This window comes from Eptatretus burgeri, chromosome 5 (genome assembly GCF_056783735.1).
Source record: "Eptatretus burgeri isolate ZD-2024b chromosome 5, Ebu_testis_v1, whole genome shotgun sequence".
Classification (NCBI taxonomy): Eukaryota; Metazoa; Chordata; class Myxini; order Myxiniformes; family Myxinidae; genus Eptatretus; species Eptatretus burgeri.
This window is the reverse complement of record NC_140965.1, coordinates 24623351-24643610: the sequence shown is the minus strand read 5'-3', so window position 1 is coordinate 24643610 and position 20260 is coordinate 24623351. Positions and strand designations below refer to the sequence as shown.

Below are 20260 nucleotides of genomic sequence, written 5' to 3'. Positions count from 1 at the left end.
AGTCGATCCACAGATGTCAGACAGTTGTTCAGTTCCTGTGTAATTGGGCATTATCTTGCCATCCCAGTGCAATGTTAGTGGAATGAGTGGATGAAAAGATTCACGAATCTCGACTGCTAGAGCTGCACGTTGAACTTTTCTTGCTCGTTAGACTGAAGAAGGACTGATCATCATTTCACTAACTGGTGCTGTAAACTGATCAGACGTAGCCATGGCAGAAAAAATGTGTCATTCCTGCTGGTGGTTTTGGTGCGATCTAACGCTGCTGCAACTTCACGTGTAACTACAGAGATTTTTCCCCTTTTCCGCCGCCGTGATCCAGAAGATGTTGAAGGTTTCTTTGGTTCTTCTTCTGAGCTATCTGCAGATAATGCTGTTTCCTCAGATGATGAATCAAGCACTACAACATCTGTCACTGCTGCTGAGCTTGCACGATGTTGTTCCTCACGCACTGCAACTGCTGCTGATCTCGCCAGTACTCTCTCTTCTTGCCTTTGCGAATTTCACGTCAATTCCTGCAATCGAACCATGTCGTCCTTTTTCACGCTGAGCCTTCAAAAACTGCCGATCCTCTTATATCTTGATCATCGTCATGGCCTGTTCATGTGCAATATCAAAGACATTATCCAAAGAATCCCTGAAAGCATCACGCTTTCCCTCTTCTGTCGCTGACTTCCTTGTGATTTTTTTTTCCAGGTCCTGCCATTCCTTGTGAAGACGTCGTAGCTGATCCCAGAGATGATTCTTAGCCCTAGTTGGTATCCGTGCTCGTTCCCAAATTTGTAGGATTATTGTGACCGTTTCCTTCACACTGTCATTGAGACTATGTTCTTTCTGTATATGAAAATCAAACAGCACCTTGAGCACCTCTCCTCGTGAAGGTAGCTTAGCACAACTGAAGTGATCTTCTGTGCCACCAATCAACCAAATCTCAGTCTTTTTCCTAGTTAACTTCGTCATTTCACCTGCAAACAGCCAAACATTGAATGGAATAAGCATCACAAAGATTACATCAACAGGCTGTTTAGATAAATAATACAAAGCTGTATGCTGCAGCCAATGCCCTGCGATATAAAATTGTGTTACAATTTATTGTGAGCTGTCGGTCGAATGTGTGGTGCTGCTTTGCACTGTCAGGCTTCGCAGGCTCAATGTGCTGTGCATTGTGCAGGGCTGTCTTTGGAGAGGGTAACTCAAAAACAAAACTTAAAATTAATTAATATTTATGTTTTATCTATTTTGCTTTGGTGTGTCACCAAAAAAATATTATGGGTGGCCACTGGCCACAATGCCAGTAAACACAGCAGTGACCGGCTTTGAGCGCAACTGTGTATACCTTTGGTCTCGTTGAGCAAGTAGTAAATGTTGTGCTATCAAGTTTTAATTCTGGATATGGTGTTTTTGTATAAAGTGGCACACAAATTTTACCTGGCCGATATAAAATATCAAACAAATTTTTCATGTAGTCATTAGACACCACCCTAATATATATATATATATATATATATATATATATATATATATATATATATATATATATATATATATATATATATATATATTAGGGTGTGTCTTCCTGACCATATATACATACATATTATTCCTAACCACCATTCGTCGCACTGTAGCGACAAGTGGTGAGGTGAACGTAACGAGCTGATCCATGCCAGTATATTTTTATATAAGCCATATTGTATTTACTTTACTCTCATGGAAGTGACGTTGCGCTCTTCACTGAAAGGGAGAACACGCAATATCAGTGTTTGCGCCATTCGCCATTTTGTTTCCACTCTGGAAAGGTGTACTTATGCCATCCAAAACTTTTACTCCACACATCTTCATTTCGGCAGATTGCATGACCATTCCAGTTGCTTTCACAACTATAACGCCAGAGGTGAGACGTTAGTAATTTTTATTTGCAATGAAAATATATACGGGTGAGTCATTTATTTTTAGTTTTTTTTATTAACAATATTCAACGCTATATTTCTTTGTTCACACGTGGAGAGGTATAGTACGACTTGTGGTTGAGAGCACAGCATGTGAGCGGAAGCAGAGGCAAAGACAGGATGAGGCAGGATGAGGAGCAGACGGTGGTGAGGTGACACTCACAAGCGGAATAGAGGAGAGAGAACGAAAGCCAGGAAGATGCTGTGAGGAGGAGGGCAAATGCAAGACAAAGGTTCGTTACAAGACTGGAGAACGAGACTCAGGTGGAAACAGACAAAACGAGAACGGATGCAAGACTTCGAACCGCTGAAAGGGTTGCGAAAGCAACATGTACAGGATGAAATGCGTCGACAGTGACACGCAGAAGCAATGGCATGAGTGAGAGGAGCAAGCTGTGGAGGAGAATGCTTCCCGATGTGAATCGGGGAAATATTTTGAACGAGAAGGGCATTCGGTTGAGCGCATACCTCCACCACGTAATGCCTGATCCACGAGAACACATCAGGCCCAATACATTTTTGAAATATCATGCAATACAGTGCTATTTCTCTCAATGGTGAAGAATCGCTTTAAAAAAATAAATAATTCTCGTATCCAGATCCAAATTCGGATCTTCACCAAAATCGAATCAATTCGTCCTTGCAACACACCCAGCATGTCCACCAGGTTTCATCGGAATCCGTCTTCAACTTTTTGAGATAACGTGCTATGTATTGTTTTTGGCCCTATCTCTCAATGGTGAAGAGGAGAGATTGGGACCATACTCTGTGCAGATCGTTGGTGCTGCTTAAGCGGTCCCCTGGGCTATTGGGTACAATCCTGGACGGGTCACCACTCTGACACAGTATACCAGCATGCTGGCACTCATTTTGCCGACCTCGGAAGGATGACAGGCCGAGTTAACCCCACCTCGTATTAATTCAACAGCTGAGCTGGATTTGAACTCGGGACCCTTGGATCCAAAGGCCGCCACCCTAACCATTTTCCGCCAACACCAGGCATTATGGTGAAGAATCACTTTAAAAAAATTCTCTTTGTTGGATCCAGATCTGGATCTTCACCAGAATTTAATCAGTTCGTCCTTGTCACACACCTTGCCTGTCCACAAAATTTAATCCGGATCCGTCCACAATTTTTGGAGATATCCTGTACTCAAACAGACAAACAGACAGAAAGGGGTGAAAACAGAACCTCCTTCAACTTCAGTAGCAGAGGTAACAACACTCGCATATTCACAAGAAATGTTTTTCAAAAGGAACTTCTGCAACAGACAGATGATTTTCTTTTTTTTTTTCTTCTGTCAACATCATTTATAAAGCAACTGATCAAATATGATAAAGCATGACTTGTGAATACAGAAATGTTTTCTTTGCCATTTGAAGTTGTGTTATTATTTTGATCATATATTTCTACAATAATCGTGCTTTTCTTTCTGAAACAAAAGTAAATCCACAAGCCTGTTAGTTGTATTCTTTAACAACTGTGCTTTGATGGGGGTGATTTGGGTCGGGGGGGGGGGGGGGACCGCTCTTGGCCCCGTCATTTTTGACGGGCTTTTCACTAGTATTGCAATAAATGAGCAAGTTCCTCGATATGGTGCCTCTTGTGCATCCTCATTTTCCACAAAGTAAAACTTCTATTGTATGATGTCGTCCTGTCTCCCTTTTTCCCAATAAAGGTACGACAGTTCTGCCAGGTCAAGTGGAAGTGATTCCAGTGGGGAGGAGGAAAAGAAAGAGAAGGGAGGAGCCAGTGACAAAGGGAGCAAGCCCAATAAAGCAAAGAAAACGAAGAAACCAGCAGGCGAGAGCAGCGGTTCTGCTGTGAAGAAAAGGAAAATGGACAAATCTCGGAAAAAGGTTTCTGCTCCTTTATCCACAATATTCTCAACCAGAAATAAATGATCTCTGACACAATTTCTCTTCTCCCTCTAGGCCCCATCCCCTTTTGGGAAACAAATGAGAAACCTTTATCTTTATCTCTTTCTCCCCCCACCCCTCACTCCCTCTAGGATAAGGACCCTCTGAAGCCTAAGCGACCGCAGACACCATACTTCCTGTGGTTAAATGCATCTCGTGAGGAGCTAAAGCGAGATAATCCCGGAATAGCCCCCACAGATCTCCTACGCCGAGCAGGAGAGGCTTGGAAGGCACTCTCATCATCCGCAAAGATTGTAATACTCATCCACCCCCCCCCTCCCTTCCTTTTCCTCACCCCCGTCACACTGAATCGATGGCTTTCGGTGCATTGTAAATACTGCCTGTGGTCAATGAGTTGTCGAAACTCTGTTGTATCGCAAAGCCTAACGAATTTCACTCTTCATCCCTCTGTGTGTAGGAATGGGAACAGAAAGCCGAGGAGGGAAAGAAGGAATATGCTCTGGCGTTGGAAGCTTACAATAAAACCGGGGGTGGACAAGCAAGAGAGGGAGAAGGAAAGAAAGTGTACGTAATAAGTGTTCGGTACTTTGCTTACTAACAATTATTTGTTCCCACAGGAGAGGTGCAGACAGAGGTGGTGTGCTTGCATTTCTCGTCTCGGTTTGATTCTCCACCTGACTAATCTGTCAGATTGGTGTTTCGCAGGAAGGGTGTTTCATCACAGTGTGCTATCCCTCGGATGGATGTTAAGCTGGACGTCCCATCTGCTAGCATTACAAGGTGGACTATAAAGATCCCACAGTATTTTTCATGAAGACTTAGGTGAGTTATCGCCAGCACTATGAACAAATTCCAAATTCCTGCTCAAATGATCTTCAGTCAATCTTCGGTCTTGGCCAGCCGATTCATGAAAGACTTCGACCAAACTTGCTCCGCTGATGACCCAACAACATAGAGGTTTTAATTGGTGCTGGTATATAAGTGGTAGTAGTTAGTTATTAGGTCAGCAAGCTGACCATTCAATGTCCTCAGATCCATCCGTCTCTCCGTTTCTGTCTGTCAACAATTTTTATTTTTCTAGATCGTCTGAGCCCTTATTCGCATTTTCGCCTTGGGGTCAAGGTTACAGGGTCATCAAGCGCAAAATGACCGATTGGTCGAATGGCCTATGAGGAAGCATCGGAAGACACACTTTTCATGAGGAAAATATATTCAATTCAAATAACCGTGAGACGAAGGGACACCACATGCTTTCCGTTCACTGCTTCACCTCATAACCTGTCCTCCTGAGGGACTGCTTATTCGTAGGGTCTGTGAGATTAATGTTTATATTTTAGATGGTTTGGGGATGTGCTCTACAAGTATCTGAAAGAATTCCGGTGAAAAACGGAAGTTTTAAGATTTTGTTGGGGCATTTCGTCCGGCGAGCTGGCTGGTCACGTGGCGCCACGCAGTCTTGCAGGCAGCGAGTGATTGAGCTTCTCGGTGGCCCGAGGGTCCTTTTTAGTTGGGGTCCAGCTCTGTCCTGGGTACAGCCATTAAATGCACACACTTAGAGTGTTTATTTCACGGCCATAAACGCGGGTTTGAAAATTGTATAATGATGTTGGGAATGATTCCTAGAATATGGAGATTTTTGGTTCGAGTGGCCTCGCGCGTTTATTTTAAATTAAATTTGAATTCTGTTTTCACTTTCTGTAGTTGCTAAAGGCCCGGTCACACCTTGACGTTTTAGCCAGCGATGGCAACGTATTAAAATGTATCTAAAACGCTGGCTGACGTTGAACTTTTGATGTTTTTTTTTTTAAGATTCGGACGTATTCATAACGAGTTGGTCGTATGCATAACATATTAGTAATGGACACAGAACGTTTCGTTGTGTTATAGATAACTTATACCAACGAATGCTGAACCTGTTGTTGGCCTACACAACCGATGCCCAACGATAGTCTAACTTCGGCATAGCGCGTTGCACGCATCGCCGACGATGTCGTGACGTAGCCTATTAAAAGGCTGACGCACAACGATTCGAATCATAACTGCCGTAGAAATGGAAGTGACAACATCGCGGTCACACCTTGGCGATCTTGCCAGCGTATGCCGACCTAAGAAAAATGTGTCTAAAACGTTGTGGCACGTCAAATACGGTATGAGTAAGTTTGGTATACGTGAGTAGAACGCTAAAGTATGCTATCATACGTCGTAGTAAGTAGAGTACGTCAAGAAATTTTAAACATGTTTAAAATTTTACAACGTACTCGGCGTATGACACACATTCCGCATGCGATGGGGATAAGTTGTACACACGATATGTGGACGCTTACACACGTCCACAAAGGCTACTTATAAGCTACTCATAAGTCGAAACAGGTCGCGGTAATGTCTTTTTTACGCGAAACTTATTTCTAACTTATGTTTGACGTGCTTTGAACCAATTCTTTACGTAGTCCCAACACACATCGACGTATGTAGACGTATTCCAATGACATCTTCCGGTCGACAAAAAAAAATAAATGAACGTGTTTCTAGCTTACAACTGCCATATAAAGACGTGTTCCCAGCGGTTTTGGCAATTGGTATATAAAAATGGTGTTCATAAAAGGGGAACCCAACAGTGTTTTCGAGTCCTTTTTGAGTCGATGTCCATGTCAGCAGTAACAGTATCAGTATTAGTATTAGTATTAGTATTAGTAGTAGTTTGTTCATGTTGGCAGTAGTAGGTGAGTGTGAGGTGGAGGGTGTGGGTTATGATGGATCGTCCTTACGTCCGCGTGTCCACGGGTAGGTTCATAGGCTGCCACTCAACAATTTAAATGGCTGCATCTCCACTATTGAAAGTAGACGCTTGCCTCAACAATTGGATTTTTTTTACACTCAACAACTTTTAAACGGTACCACTCAGCTAGTTTCATTGTTTTCAATGAACGATTTAAATTGCTGTCACTCGCCTTTGTTTTTTGACGCTGGGGTTTGGAAATTTGAAGCGTTTCTTCTGAACATGTTAAAACGCTCAAACTCGACTATTTTAAATAGACGCTGCCGATGGACAATTGGAATCATAGCCAAGCTTGACATCGAAGTGTGAACATCCTCGTCATGCCGAAGAAAAGTTTGAAGAATGCTGCAAATAAGTGTCCTGGCCGTGGCCGTGGACGCTGACGCAAGGACGATCCATTATACCGACGTCTTTCAGCCTATGAGTAACTTAAAAGTAACGTCTGTCGACTTGTGGCAACGATCGCGTAACGTGCCAACAACACGTTAATCATAGGTTAGAAATAAGTTTCGGGTACGCTAAACATTACCTCGGCGTGTCTCAACTTATGATTAACTTACAAGTAGCATGTGTTGACGTCTGTCAACGATCGCAGACCGTGCATACAACTTGTGGCCAGCGTAGCGGAACGTGTGAGTCATACGCTGGCATACGTCGTGAAATTTCAAGCATGAAAAAATTTGAGGACAACCGAAAAGTACAACGTTTAAAGCCAGCGTACAACGACGTATGGCAGTGTTTTTCAGCGTGCTCTCAATGTTATCAAAACTTACCCATAACGTATTCAACGTGTGCTAGCGTTTTAGAAAAAAAATTCAAAAATCGGCATACGTTGGCTAAAACGTCAAGGTGTGACCGGGCCTTAAGGTTGATTAACACTTGGTTGCATCAAGTTTTGTATCCGAGGGCTGACCGTCAAACCCGCTCGGGTGTGTTATTACCTCTGCCACCGAAGGTGGACGGAGTTGGTTATGTTTCCACCCCGTCTGTGAGCCGGATATCTCAAAAGGTTATGGACGGATTCGGACAAAACTTTGCGGAGAAGTTGGGAGTGTGATGATGACAAATTGATTAGATTTTGGTGAACATCTGGATCTGGCTATGAGAATTTTCAATGATTTTTTTTTTCACCATTGAGAGATAGGGCCAAAAACGATATGGAGCATGAGATCTCAAAAAGTTATGGACAGATTATGACAACTTGGTGGTTGAGTTAGGTAGCCGATTGGATTTTGGTTGAGGTACGGATGCAGATTCGGCCTATCGGTAGGATACAAAACGAAAACCGTTCAGCTCGGCGAAGGTTCACTCTCCACTGAGTGTCATTCTAGTTCATATTTGTGTTGGACAGGTTGTCTCGACCAGGTACGGGAATTGCCGAGTTGCCTCAAACTCAAAATAATGCAATTACGTCCGTGCTATGCTGCCATACATCCTTGTTAACCCATCTTATTTAAGTTTGTTGTTTTTGATATTCATGTGATATTTGGGCCGAAGAGGTGCAAGTTTTTTTCCCCTTCTCCAGTTCTTTCCCTTTCTTCCATCACTTTCCCTTTTCTTCTCTTCTTCCTTCCCCCTTCTTCTTCCTCGCCAACAATCGTCTTTTTAAAGTAAAGGGTTTATGGTTTACACCATGTGTTGGCTCTTAAAATAGCTATTTATATTGTTTATACTTTAACAATAACTCCAAAGAAAAAGAGAAGTAAGCCTCGACGTTTTTGGCAGCATACTCCTGCCCATCGACTGGAGGAAGTGATCCGGATACGAGAATTTTCTAGTATTTGGAAATTTCTCTTTTAAAAGCGAACACATTGTCGAAACTGTAAACCTTTTACTCTTTCCACCTTGGAAACCTTTTAAACGGCACTTAAATCGTCTTTTTATTCTCTCATCCCTCGATTTCCTTCCTTTTCTCACATTTTTAAGATGTCGATGGCCCCTTACGATTACTATTATAATTGGCTGGAACTGAACTCGCAAACAATTTAAATGCTCGTTCTGATGAGGTGTAATATATTGGTCGATTATCGGGTATGATGAATTTTGTTTTGCAGGGAACAGTGGGCAAACCTTGCACGTGACAATATTCTTGGTTTTGTGCTTCGGTGTGAAAGTCTGGTTTGATTTTGATTACAATCCACAGGTCAAGCTGAAAAGTGCTTTGTGCACGTCTTTATTGAATGGAAATCTGTGACTGCAAAAAGTGATTGTGCATCAGACAATAGGCGAAGAAGATGGAAGTCCGCTTTGCAGGTTATATCCACCTTAAAGGTTGGAAGGGAGGGGGGGGATTCCGAAGCTAATCTCTTTCCTCTGGTGTTATACTTTTACCATTTAGAGAGAAAAAGAAGGTCGAGGCAAAGCTGACCCCAAAGAAGGGAGCTGGTGGCGATGGGAGCAGCTCACGGACTCCACAGAAAGCGCCTCAGAGCAAGGAGTTTGTATCGAGTGAAAACTCAAGTTCAGAGGAAGAGGAAGAGGACGAGGATGAGGAGGTTGAGGAAAAGGTGAGAATGGTTTGAGATTGGAACAGTTAATGTAAGTTGTTCTTGGAGAGCACATCATTATTATATGGATGCCGTTTATTTGTTTTCTTTTAACCTCTCCCCTTTTCCAATCACCAGGGATCTGAAAAAGAAGGATCTGAAAAAGAAGGATCTGACAAAGAAGGATCTGAAAAAGAAGATTCTGAAAAAGAAGGATCTAGCCCTGCCTCATCCGAATCGGATTGACCTCCTACTAATAGTCTACAACACTTTGGCATGTTACATGTACTTTTCATTGCTGTCGTGCTGTGTTGTCAGATTTTCAGTTTGAGGCTCAAACCCGACCGACCATAGACTGCCAACTCTGACATGTCAACCTAGCCGTTAGGACCCTGTCACACCTTGACGTTTTAGCCAGCATATGGCAACGTATCAAAATGTATGTAAAACGCTGGCGTACGCTGAACTATTGATGTTTTTTTCAGTTTTGGGCGTATTCATAACGAGTTGGATGTATGCATAACTTATTAGTAACGTACACAGAACGTTTCGATAACTTATAGATAACTCACACCAACGAATGCTTAGCGTGTTGTCGGCGTTCACAACCTCTGCCCAACGATAGTCTAACTTATTCATAGCGTGGCAGCGTATCGCCGATGATCACGTTGCGTAGCCTATTAAAAGGCTGCCGCTCAACGATTTAAATCATAACCGCACTAGAAATCGAAGTGTCTACATCACCGTCATGCCGAAGAAAAAAAAAAACATGGAGTCTGGAACCCTGACGGGTTCCTCCTGTGAAGCCCATTTTTATATACCAATTCCCCTAAACGCTGCCAATACGCCATTATACGGTAGCTGTAAGTGAGAAACACGTGCAGCATGTTCTGTGGTCGTCCGGAAGACGTCAAATACATCTACATACGTCAATATGCGTTGGAGTTACGTTACACATAGGTTCAAAGCACGTTACTTATAGGTTAGAAATAAGTTTCGGGTACGCTAGACATTACCTCGATGTATTTCGACTTATGAGTAACTTACAAGTAACGTGTGTCAACGATCGCATAACGTGCCTACAACTTATGGCCAGCGTATGCGGAACGTATGAGTCATACGCTGGCATACGTCGAAAAATTTTGAGCATGCTTAAAATTTGTCGACGAGCTCGGCGTACTACGACGTATGCCAGCGTGCGTTAGCGTGCTCTTAACGTATGCAAAACTTACCCATGACGTATTCGACGTGTGCCAGCGTTTTCGACAAATTTTTCATACGTCGGCATACGCTGGCTAAATCGTCAAGGTGTGACAGCGCCTTTAGGTCGGTGATTGTGTGCGCTGAGAACTTTGGCTTGGAGCTTTTTATTTTTACAATGAGCTATTTTTCACTTGTGAATAAGTATATTTTTTTTTGTGAAAAGCTCTGATATTGCACATCCGCATATTAAGGCAAATCGACCATGCTGCTTTGCTTATTTTACGAGTGGCAGTTAGGCTTCCCTATTTTCATTTTTAACATTGCAAACCACCATTTTCCATTTACATTACATGAACACCACCATTTAGTAACTCGTACATGAACGTAAAGATTTCCATATTCCCTCGATAGTTTTGCTGCTGAATGGATATTACTCCTCTCTGAATATGACTTGTTGAATTGGTATATGACTGTTGTGTGTTACAGGTGAAGAACAACAGGAAGTTGCTTTCATACGGTCATCTGATTTTGAACTTGCAATGCTTTTTTTTTTTATTGTAGATTATTTTGACGTTATATTTGTTTGTTTGAGTAATAAAAGATCCTATAAGTATCCTTGGCAAATAGTTTTCCTTTTTTTTTTAATTTTTTTTTTCTCAATGTTTGTAGTCCAAATTGCTGTTGCGTTCTTCATCAGATCAGTTATAGGAGCATATGCCAGAGCAGGGTGTTGCCACGTCCACTTTCCACATGTACTCCAGGGACCTCCATCTAGCCATCCCCCAGCCAGATGCCCAGCCCATCCCCATGAGATACCGATCAACCCCCTGACAAACCGGCCAGTGCACACCCTGACAAACTCTTCATCGATGACCCTCTTTATCCAAAAATTAGTGATGAAAGAGAGTGCTTGGAAAAAGTTTTAAAATGTGGAGAAGATAAAATTGACTGGATCATATCATGTGGTAATCCTGGCCTGTTGCCTTGTGAGTGCACATACCATGCTACGTATCAAGCTCGCAAGTATGCATTTAAGAATATACTGCTAACGTGGATGTTGGGAAGGAGGAAAGAGCTCCCCTTTTGTGATGTCCATGTTTCATGTAATAATGCCACATCTGTGCACATACTTTGTTGATACATGCACGAGGTCAAACACTAATTGTAGTTCATTATCTTAGTGCCACAAAGTCCTCTCCTCTATCCCACCTCGAGTTATACTTCTATTTCCGAAATCCTTTCATGAATGTGTCTACAGCTGGATCATCGAGATTCTGGGGAGTGTGAGCTGGATCAATGTTGAGTTTTGCGGAGCAAGGGCAGGGGTATAAATGCTGAGTGGGAAAGAGAGCGACCGTGAGATTTGAGGATAAGTGAATGTAGCTGCAGTACTATGATGACGGTCTAAGGTTAGTCCCCCGTTATCTTGGTGAGTTGGGTCTGTGGTGTGGTGATCCTGTACGAACCACATCACCAGCAAAGATGTGCCATTCCCTCCTCGTTTATTCCCCCCCCCCTTTATTATTTTTTGACCATTTGTCCCACTTGTGGGGTTTTTCCCTGCTTCCATAGGCCATTCCTTTGTTCTGTTCAGCTCTGTGGCCATAGTGGGGAGGTACATGAAAGGGCTGTAAAGTGGTGTTCATTGTCTTTCTGTTGACTCGATTGGATTTGTGACTTGTCATTCGTGTTTAGGATATACGAAATAGTATTGTTTGGAATCATTATCGTTGTAATTGTCAGCTATAATAAACCCATTAATTACGAGCACAAGGGAACCATAATGTTTCCCATTGGCAAGAAGAATTTGGTGTGAAAGGAGTACCACGAGGCATCAGGTGGGAAAGTGATTGGCATACATGTCCATGTTGTGCATCACAGTTTGGCTTTCTTTGAGGCAATGTGATACAGTACGTGTCATGTATATGCGACGATGTTGTGTTTTTTTCCTAACTTGGACAGGTTGTGACGTTGTGGACTAGAAACCTGGAAATTGATTTCCTGGTCTTTACTCTGAATAATGTGCTTTTAATTGAGATTTTCAGACATTTTATTTGAAAACGTGAAGAACTCATTTGCCTTTCCTGGCTAATCCAAAGCAATAAAGTGGGATAGTGGGACACTCGCTATCTGTGATCCTTTAAAAAAAATGTTTTTATTTTTTATTAAACAGTATGCAGGTTTTTAAATTTATTTAAGTCCACAGTTTAATTTGTGTCCAATTTTTTTGACTACCTTGTATGTACAGGGCTTGCACAGCCATGGAAGACCAAATTTCCAGGAAAAAAAGTTGTTTTCAAGGAACTTTAAAACAATTGTTTTAGTAAATAAGTGGCATTGGAATAAACCGCAACCATAAGAATGAAACCTTGTTTGTTTGCTGTTCTATATTACATTGAATATTTCAGTAAGTGGGAGCAGCCTGGGGTGAGAGTGGTGGAGATGGAGCAAATATAATCTTGTGCTGTGGCTAATAATCCCATCCTGTTGACAGTAGGGGTGAGTAAGCTGCTTGCACTGTGGCATGTGTACAGGTGAACATTTGCAAGTCGTCTCCTCCCTCTCACAGGGGGGAGGGGGATTGTGCCCATGACCTGACCCTGGGTACTACCAACACGTATGCAAAATTTGGTGGTACCCAGTTTTTTTCTGAATTTTTTTTTTTTCAGACAAGTACATGCACACACACACACACAATTGCCTTATATAATTGTAGGATATGTGTACAGTATACAGGTAAAATATACGAGCTAAGCATGTTGTACCACAACTATTCCAAGTTGTACCTTTTGCAGCATTAATCACCAGCTTCTGTCACAATTGTTTACATGGAGTCCACTGCAATTAATAATTATCCTCATTTTCATAAAAATTTGAAGTCAATAAATGTACGCTCTCCACATGAGGTGGATATTCGGACGACAGTAAGCCCTCGTTTTCCATGGGTGGTTACGTTTCCTCTCACCGATAAACTCATGCGTCATGACTAGGTTGGCCATGCAATCTGGTTTTATAGAGCAGTCCGGTTTGCTACTCCTTTGTCCTCTGTCTTCTGATAGGAAACCGGATGCCTTTGTCCTCTATTATCCTCTTGAGGCCCCCAAGCTTTGACCCACAATTCGTTCTCTTTGTTGATTGTTGGTTTTCAATGGGTAATATATTTCTCAGTTAATTCATCCTACGTTTGTATTGTCCTTGCGAATGCTAACAACGATCTGATTTGTCACATTTGCTCATGACGTCTTTACATAAGTAATGGCTGTTGTTCGACGCTGTTCAACGTTTGTGTGTACGAAAAATTTGGCATTGTCGAAACTGGTATGTGCTCTCATGAAATTAAAGACTGTCAGACAAGTGAGGATAGGTATCCAAAACTTTTCAGAAAAGCTCAGATACGGAACAGTACATACTGCATGTCTCAGTTACCACTTGCACAGCAATAGCCCTGCTGATTTATAATTATATATGTAAATTTTAAACCAATATTTTTGGTCTGAACATAAACCTCAGATGCCATTCACACAATTGGGAGTGGAGAATAAAAGACCATGAGTGGGGATAAACTCTGGGATAATTTAATTATATATATATATATATATATATATATATATATATATATATATATATATATATATATATATATATATATATATATATATATATATATATATATATATATATATATATATATATATATATATATATATTCTTCTTTCAAGCAGCCAAAAGAAGAAGATATGTATATATCTTCTTTCGGCTGCTCCCGTTCGGGTCGCCACAGCGGATCATCCGTTACGATCCGCATACTGATTTGGCACAGGTTTTACACCAGATTCCCTTCCTGACGCAACCCTGGTCGCCTCTTACGACACAGGGATAAGGAAGGATTGGGTTTCGCCATGATTCCGGGTTCCGGGCTGCCCTGCACCCTCTCATTGCGTGGCCCGTCACAGAACAAAATAATTAATTTGCATTTTATTGCATGAAATAAGTATTTGATACATCAGAAAAACAGAACTTAATATTTTGTACAGAAACCTTTGTTTGCAATTACAGAGATTAGACGTTTCCTGTGGTTCTTAACCAGGTTTGCACAGACTGCAGCAGGGATTTTGGCCCACTCCTCCATACAGATCTTCTCCAGATCCTTCAGGTTTTGGGGCTGTCGCTGGGCAACACAGACTTTCAGCTCCCTCCAAAGATTTTCAATTGGGTTCAGGTCTGGAGATTGGCTTGGCCAATCCAGGACCTTGAGATGCTTCTTTCAGAGCCACTCCTTAGTTGCCCTGGCTGTGTGTTTCGGGTTGTTGTCATGCTGGAAGACCCAGCCACGCCCCATCTTCAATGCTCTTGTTGAGGGAAGGAGGTTGTTGGCCAAGATCTCGTGATACATGACCCCATCCATCCTCCCCTCAATACGGTGCAGTCATCCTGTCCCCTTTGCAGAAAAGCATCCCCAAAGAATGATGTTTCCACCTCCATGCTTCATGGTTGGGATGGTGTTCTTGGGGTTGCACTCATCCTTCTTCTTCCTCCAAACACGGCGAGTGGAGTTTAAACCAAAACGCTCTATTTTGGTCTCATCAGACCACATGACCTTCTCCCATTCCTCCTCGGGATCATCCAGATGGTCATTGGCAAACTTCAGACGGGCATGGACATGCGCTGGCTTGAGCAGAGGGACCTTGTGTGTGCTGCAGGATTTTAATCCATGACGGCAGAGTGTGTTACTTATGGTTTTCTTTGATACTGTGGTCCCAGCTCTCTTCAGGTAATTGACCAGGTCCTGCTGTGTCGTTCTGGGCTGATCCCTCACCTTTCTCATGATCATTGAGGTTCCACGAGGTGAGATCGTGCATGGAGCCCCAGACCGAGGGAGATTGACTGTTATCTTGAACTTCTTCCATTTTCTAATAATTGTGCCAACAGTTGTTGCCTTCTCACCAAGCTGCTTGCCTATTGTCCTGCAGCCCATCCCAGCCTTGTGCAAGTCTACAATTTTGTCCCTGATGTCCTTAGACAACTCTCTGGTCTTGCCCATTGTGGAGAGGTTGGAGTCTGAGTGAGTGTGGACAGCTGTGTTTTATGCAGATAATGAGTTCAAACAGGTGCAGTTAAAGGCCCAGTCACACCTTGACGTTTTAGCCAGGAATGGCAACGTATAATAACGCACGTAAAACGTTGGCGTACGCTGAAGTTTTGAGGTTTTTTTTTTTTTAAGTTTTGGTCGTATTCATAACGTGTTGGTCGCATGCATAACGTATTAGTAACGGGCACAGAACGTTTCGTTGTGTTTTAGATAACTTATAACAACGAATGCTTAGCCTGTTGTCGGCGTTCACAACCTATGCCCAACGATAGTTTAACTTTGTCATAGTGCGCTGCACGTATCGCCGACGAACTCGTGGCATTCTCTGTTGAAAACCTGCCGCACGCCAATTTAAATCATAACCGCCTGAAAATTGGAAGTGTCAACATCGCAGTCACACCTTGACGATTTAGCCAGCGTATGCCGACCTATGAAAAATGTGTCTAAAACGCTGGGACACGTCGAATACGGTATGGGTAAGTTGTGTATACGTTAGCAGCACGATGAAAAACAATGAAGTACGCTGGCATATTACGTGGTGCATCTGGTACGTCGTGAAATTTCAAGCATGGTGAAAATTTTACGACGTATTCGATGTATGGCTCACAAGTTCCGCATATGCTGGCGTAAGTTCTCGGCACGCTCCGCAATCGTTTACACGCGTCGGCCACACGTTACTTGAAAGTTACTCATAAGTCGAAACACGTCGAGGTAATGTTTAGCATACCCGAAACTTAATTTTTAACCTACGGGTAACGTGCTTTGAACATATTAGTGGCGTGCTTTCAACCTATGAGTAACGTGCTTTGAACCTATGTGTAACGTATCTCAAACGCACATTGGCGTATGCAGACGAATTTGATTGACGTCTTCCGGACGACCACAGAACTTACTGAACGTGTTTCTAACTTAAGGCCCAGTCACACCTTGACGTTTTAGCCAGCGATGGCAACGTATTAAAATGTATGTAAAACGCTGGCTTACGTTGAACTTTTGATGTTTTTTTTTAAAGATTCAGACGTATTCATAACGACTTGGTCTTATGCATAACGTATTAGTAACGGACACAGAACGTTTCGTTGTGTTATAGATAACTTATACCAACGAATGCTGAACCTGTTGTCGGCCTTCACAACCTATGCCCAACGATAGTCTAACTTATGTATAGCGTGCTGCACGTATCGCCGACGAACGCGTGGCGTAGGTTATGAAAAGGCTGCCGCACAACGATTCAAATCATAACCGCCGCAGAAATGGGAGTGTCAACATCGCAGTCACACCTTGGCGATCTTGCCAGCATATGCCGACCTCTGAAAAATGCGTCTAAAACGCTGGCGCACGTCGAATAGGGTATGGGTAAGTTTGGTATGCGTGAAGAGAACGCTAAAGTACGCTATCATACGTCGTAGTAAGTGGAGTACGTCTTGTAATTTTGAACATGTTGAAAATTTTACGACGTACTTGCCGTATGACACACGCTCCGCATGCGATGGGAATAAGTTGTACGCACGATATGCAATCGTTGACACACATCGACACACGTTATTTGTAAGGTGCTCATAAGTCGAAACACGTCAAGGTAATGGTTAGCGTCAGTGTTCCAGACTCCCGGTTTTTGTTTTTTTTTCGGTATGACGGTATTCAGTGTACAGTGCGGTTATGATTTAAATCGTTGAGCGGCAGCCTATTAATTATATTATATTATAACCGCACTAGAAATCGAAGTGTCAAAATCACCATCATACCGAAGGAAGGAAGAAAAAAAAAACCTAAAAAAAAAACCAAAAAAAAAAAAACCAGGGAGTCTGGAACACTGACGCTAACCATTACCTTGATGTGTTTCGACTTATGTGCACCTTACAAGTAACGTGTGTCGATGTGTGTCACCGATCGTGTAACGTGAGTACAACACGTAACTCATAGGTTAGAAATAAGTTTCGGGTATGTTAAACATTACCTCGACGTGTTTCGACTTATGAGTAACTCACAAGTAACGTGTGTCGACGTGTGTCAACGATCGCGTGACGTGTCTACAACTTATGGCCAGCGTTATGCGGAACGTGTGAGTTATATGCTGGCATAAGTCTTAAAATTTCAAGCATGGAAAATTTGAGGACAACCGAAAAGTACAACGTTTAAAGCCAGCGTACAACGACGTATGGCAGTGTTTTTCAGCGTGCTCTCAATGTTATCAAAACTTACCCATAACGTATTCGACGTGTACCAGCGTTTTAGACAAATTTTCCAAAAATCGGCATAAGCTGGCTAAAACGTCAAGGTGTGACTGGGCCTTTACAGCTACCGTATAATGGCGTATTGGCAGCGTTTAGGGGAATTGGTATGTACAAATGGGCTTCACAAGAGGAACCCGTCAGTGTTCCTGACTCCATGTTGAGTAGATGTCAATGTCACTGGCAGTGGCAGTAGCAGTAATAGTAGTAGTAGTTGTAGTAGTAGTAGTATTAGTTCGAGAGAATTTAGTGATGTCGATGGTAGTAGCAGTAGTAGTAGTAATAGTAGCAGTAGTAGTAGTTCGAGAGAATTTAGTCATGTCGATGTTGGTAGTAGTCGTAGTAGTAGTAGTAGTATTAGTAGTACTTTCAATTAACGTGTTGCAAAGTGTGAACAACGTTGGTGTTGCGTGCTTACAAAACGTCACTCATAGGTTAGAAATAAGTTTCGGGTACGCTAAACATTACCTCCACGTGTTTCGACTTATGAGTAACTTACAAGTAACGTGTTTAAACGTGTGTCAACGATCGCATAACGTGCCTACAACTTATGGCCAGCGTAGTGGAACATGCGAGTCATACGCCGGCATACGTCGTAAAATTTCAAGCATGAAAAAATTTGAGGAAAACCCAAAAGTTCAACGTTTAAAGCCAGCGTACTACCACTTATGGCAGTGTTTTTCAGCGCGGTCTTAACATATACAAAACGTACCCATAACGTATTCGACGTATCCCAGCGTTTTACACAAATTTTTGCAAAAATAGGCATAAGCTGGCTAAAACGTCAAGGTGTGACTGGGCCTTAATACAGGTAATGAGTGGAGAATGGGAGGGCTTCTTAAAGACAAAACTAACAGGTCTCTGAGAGCCGGAATTATTACTGGTTGGTCGGTGATCAAATACTTATTTCATACAATAAAATGCAAATTAATTATGTAAAATCATACAATGTGATTTTCAGCATTTTTGTTTGAGATTCCATCTTTCACAGTTGAAGTGTACCTATGATAAAAATTACAGACCTCCACGTGCTTTGTAAGTGGGAAAACCTGCAAAATCTGCAGTGTATCAAATTCTTGTTCTCCCCACTGTCAGGTCAGGTCAGGTATGGGAGCATGTGCCAGAACAGCGCGTCGCTGCGTCCACTTTCCGCCGGTACTCCAGGGGCCTCCGTCTGGCCATCCCCCAGGCAGATGCCAGGCCCATCCCCATCTCCTTGAGATGGTCAACCTGCTGCAACCATGAGGCACGTGGTTGGCCCACTGGCCTCCTCCACTCATGAGACTCCCTCGCTGAGAGAATCTGGTGAGCAGGATCAGCATCAGGAAAACGAGCCACATGTCCATACAGCCGCAACTGACGCTCACAGACTATGCAGGTAACAAATCTCATCCGAGTCTCTCTCAGCAACCGCTCGTTGGACACAAAATCCGACCAGCGATAGCCAAGGATTCTCCGAAGACACCTGGTACCAAAGGAATTAAGTCTCCGTCTCAGATCCTTGGTCAGAGTCCAAGTCTCGCACCCATAGAGCAAGACTGGAAGTACCAAGGACCTGAAGACTCGGACTTTCGTCCTCCCGCACAGGTACCGGCAGCGCCACACCCCATGATCCAGTGAATCCATGACTCCCCAGGGCCGACCCAGACGTCTATTGACCTCTGACTCGCAGCCAGCAGAGAGATGAATATCACTGCCAAGGTAAGTGAATCTCTCCACGACCTCAACATCCTCACCACAAACAGACACAGACAGGACAGCAGCATCCAAGATGTCACCGAAAGCCTGGATCTTAGTTTTGACCCAAGAAACCCGTAATCCCAGCGGCTCCGACTCCTCATTCAGCACCCCGAGGGCCCCCAAAAGGATGTCTAAAGTCTCCGCAAAGATGACTGCATCGTCTGCAAAATCAAGGTCCGAGATCTTGACATTCCCAAACGATGCACCGCAACTTGATCTCTCCGACATCCTCCCTAAAATCCAGTCCATACAAGTGCTGAAAAGTGTGGGGGCAAGTACACATCCCTGACGAACTCCAGTAACAACTGGAAATAAGTCAGAGGTGGTACCACCACACTTCACAGCACTCTCAGAACCAGAGTAGAGTTCAGACATCAGATCGATCAGTTTTGGTGGCACCCCACGAAGACCAAGAATCCTCCAGAGGACATCCCGATTCACTGAATCTAACGCTTTACAGAGATCAACATCGGCTGCAAGCAGCCCCTGCCGAAACTCTCGTCTGCGTTCGGTGAGGACACGAAGGGCAAGGATACGGTCAATTGTTGACCTCTTTGGTGTAAAGCCTGACTGCTCTGGACGCTGGTGCTCAAGCAGATGGTGGCGAACCCTATCAAGAATTATCCGAGCAAAGACCTTGCCCGGCACTGAGAGCAGCGTCATCCCTCGGTAGTTGTTGCAGTCTTGGCGATCACCCTTCCCTTTCCAGAGAGGGACAACAAGGCCCCTCTTCCAGTCAGTTGGGATGATGCCTGTGTTCCAGGCAGAGCACAAAACTGCATGCAACGACACGAGTGCAGCATTTCCACCAGCCTTGAGAAGTTCGGCATGGATGCCACAAATCCCTGGAGCTTTGCCCCGTTTCAACTGGTTCACCGCAGCCCGTGTTTCCACAAGCGAAGGTG

General features: G+C 43.2%; 1 protein-coding gene across 1 annotated transcript in view; it reads left to right on the top strand.

Moving 5' to 3' along the window:
• Positions 1-10908, top strand: part of SSRP1 (structure specific recognition protein 1) — a 105048-nt gene extending 94140 nt beyond the window's left edge. The window contains exons 12-17 of the mRNA XM_085881131.1: positions 3629-3809; positions 3962-4123; positions 4288-4394; positions 8945-9113; positions 9231-9366; positions 10782-10908. Of these exons, the coding sequence (XP_085737257.1) occupies positions 3629-3809; positions 3962-4123; positions 4288-4394; positions 8945-9113; positions 9231-9338 (727 nt within the window). The 3' untranslated portion in view covers positions 9339-9366; positions 10782-10908. The remainder of the gene's footprint in view (positions 1-3628; positions 3810-3961; positions 4124-4287; positions 4395-8944; positions 9114-9230; positions 9367-10781) is intronic.
• The last annotated feature ends 9352 nt before the right edge of the window (positions 10909-20260 follow it).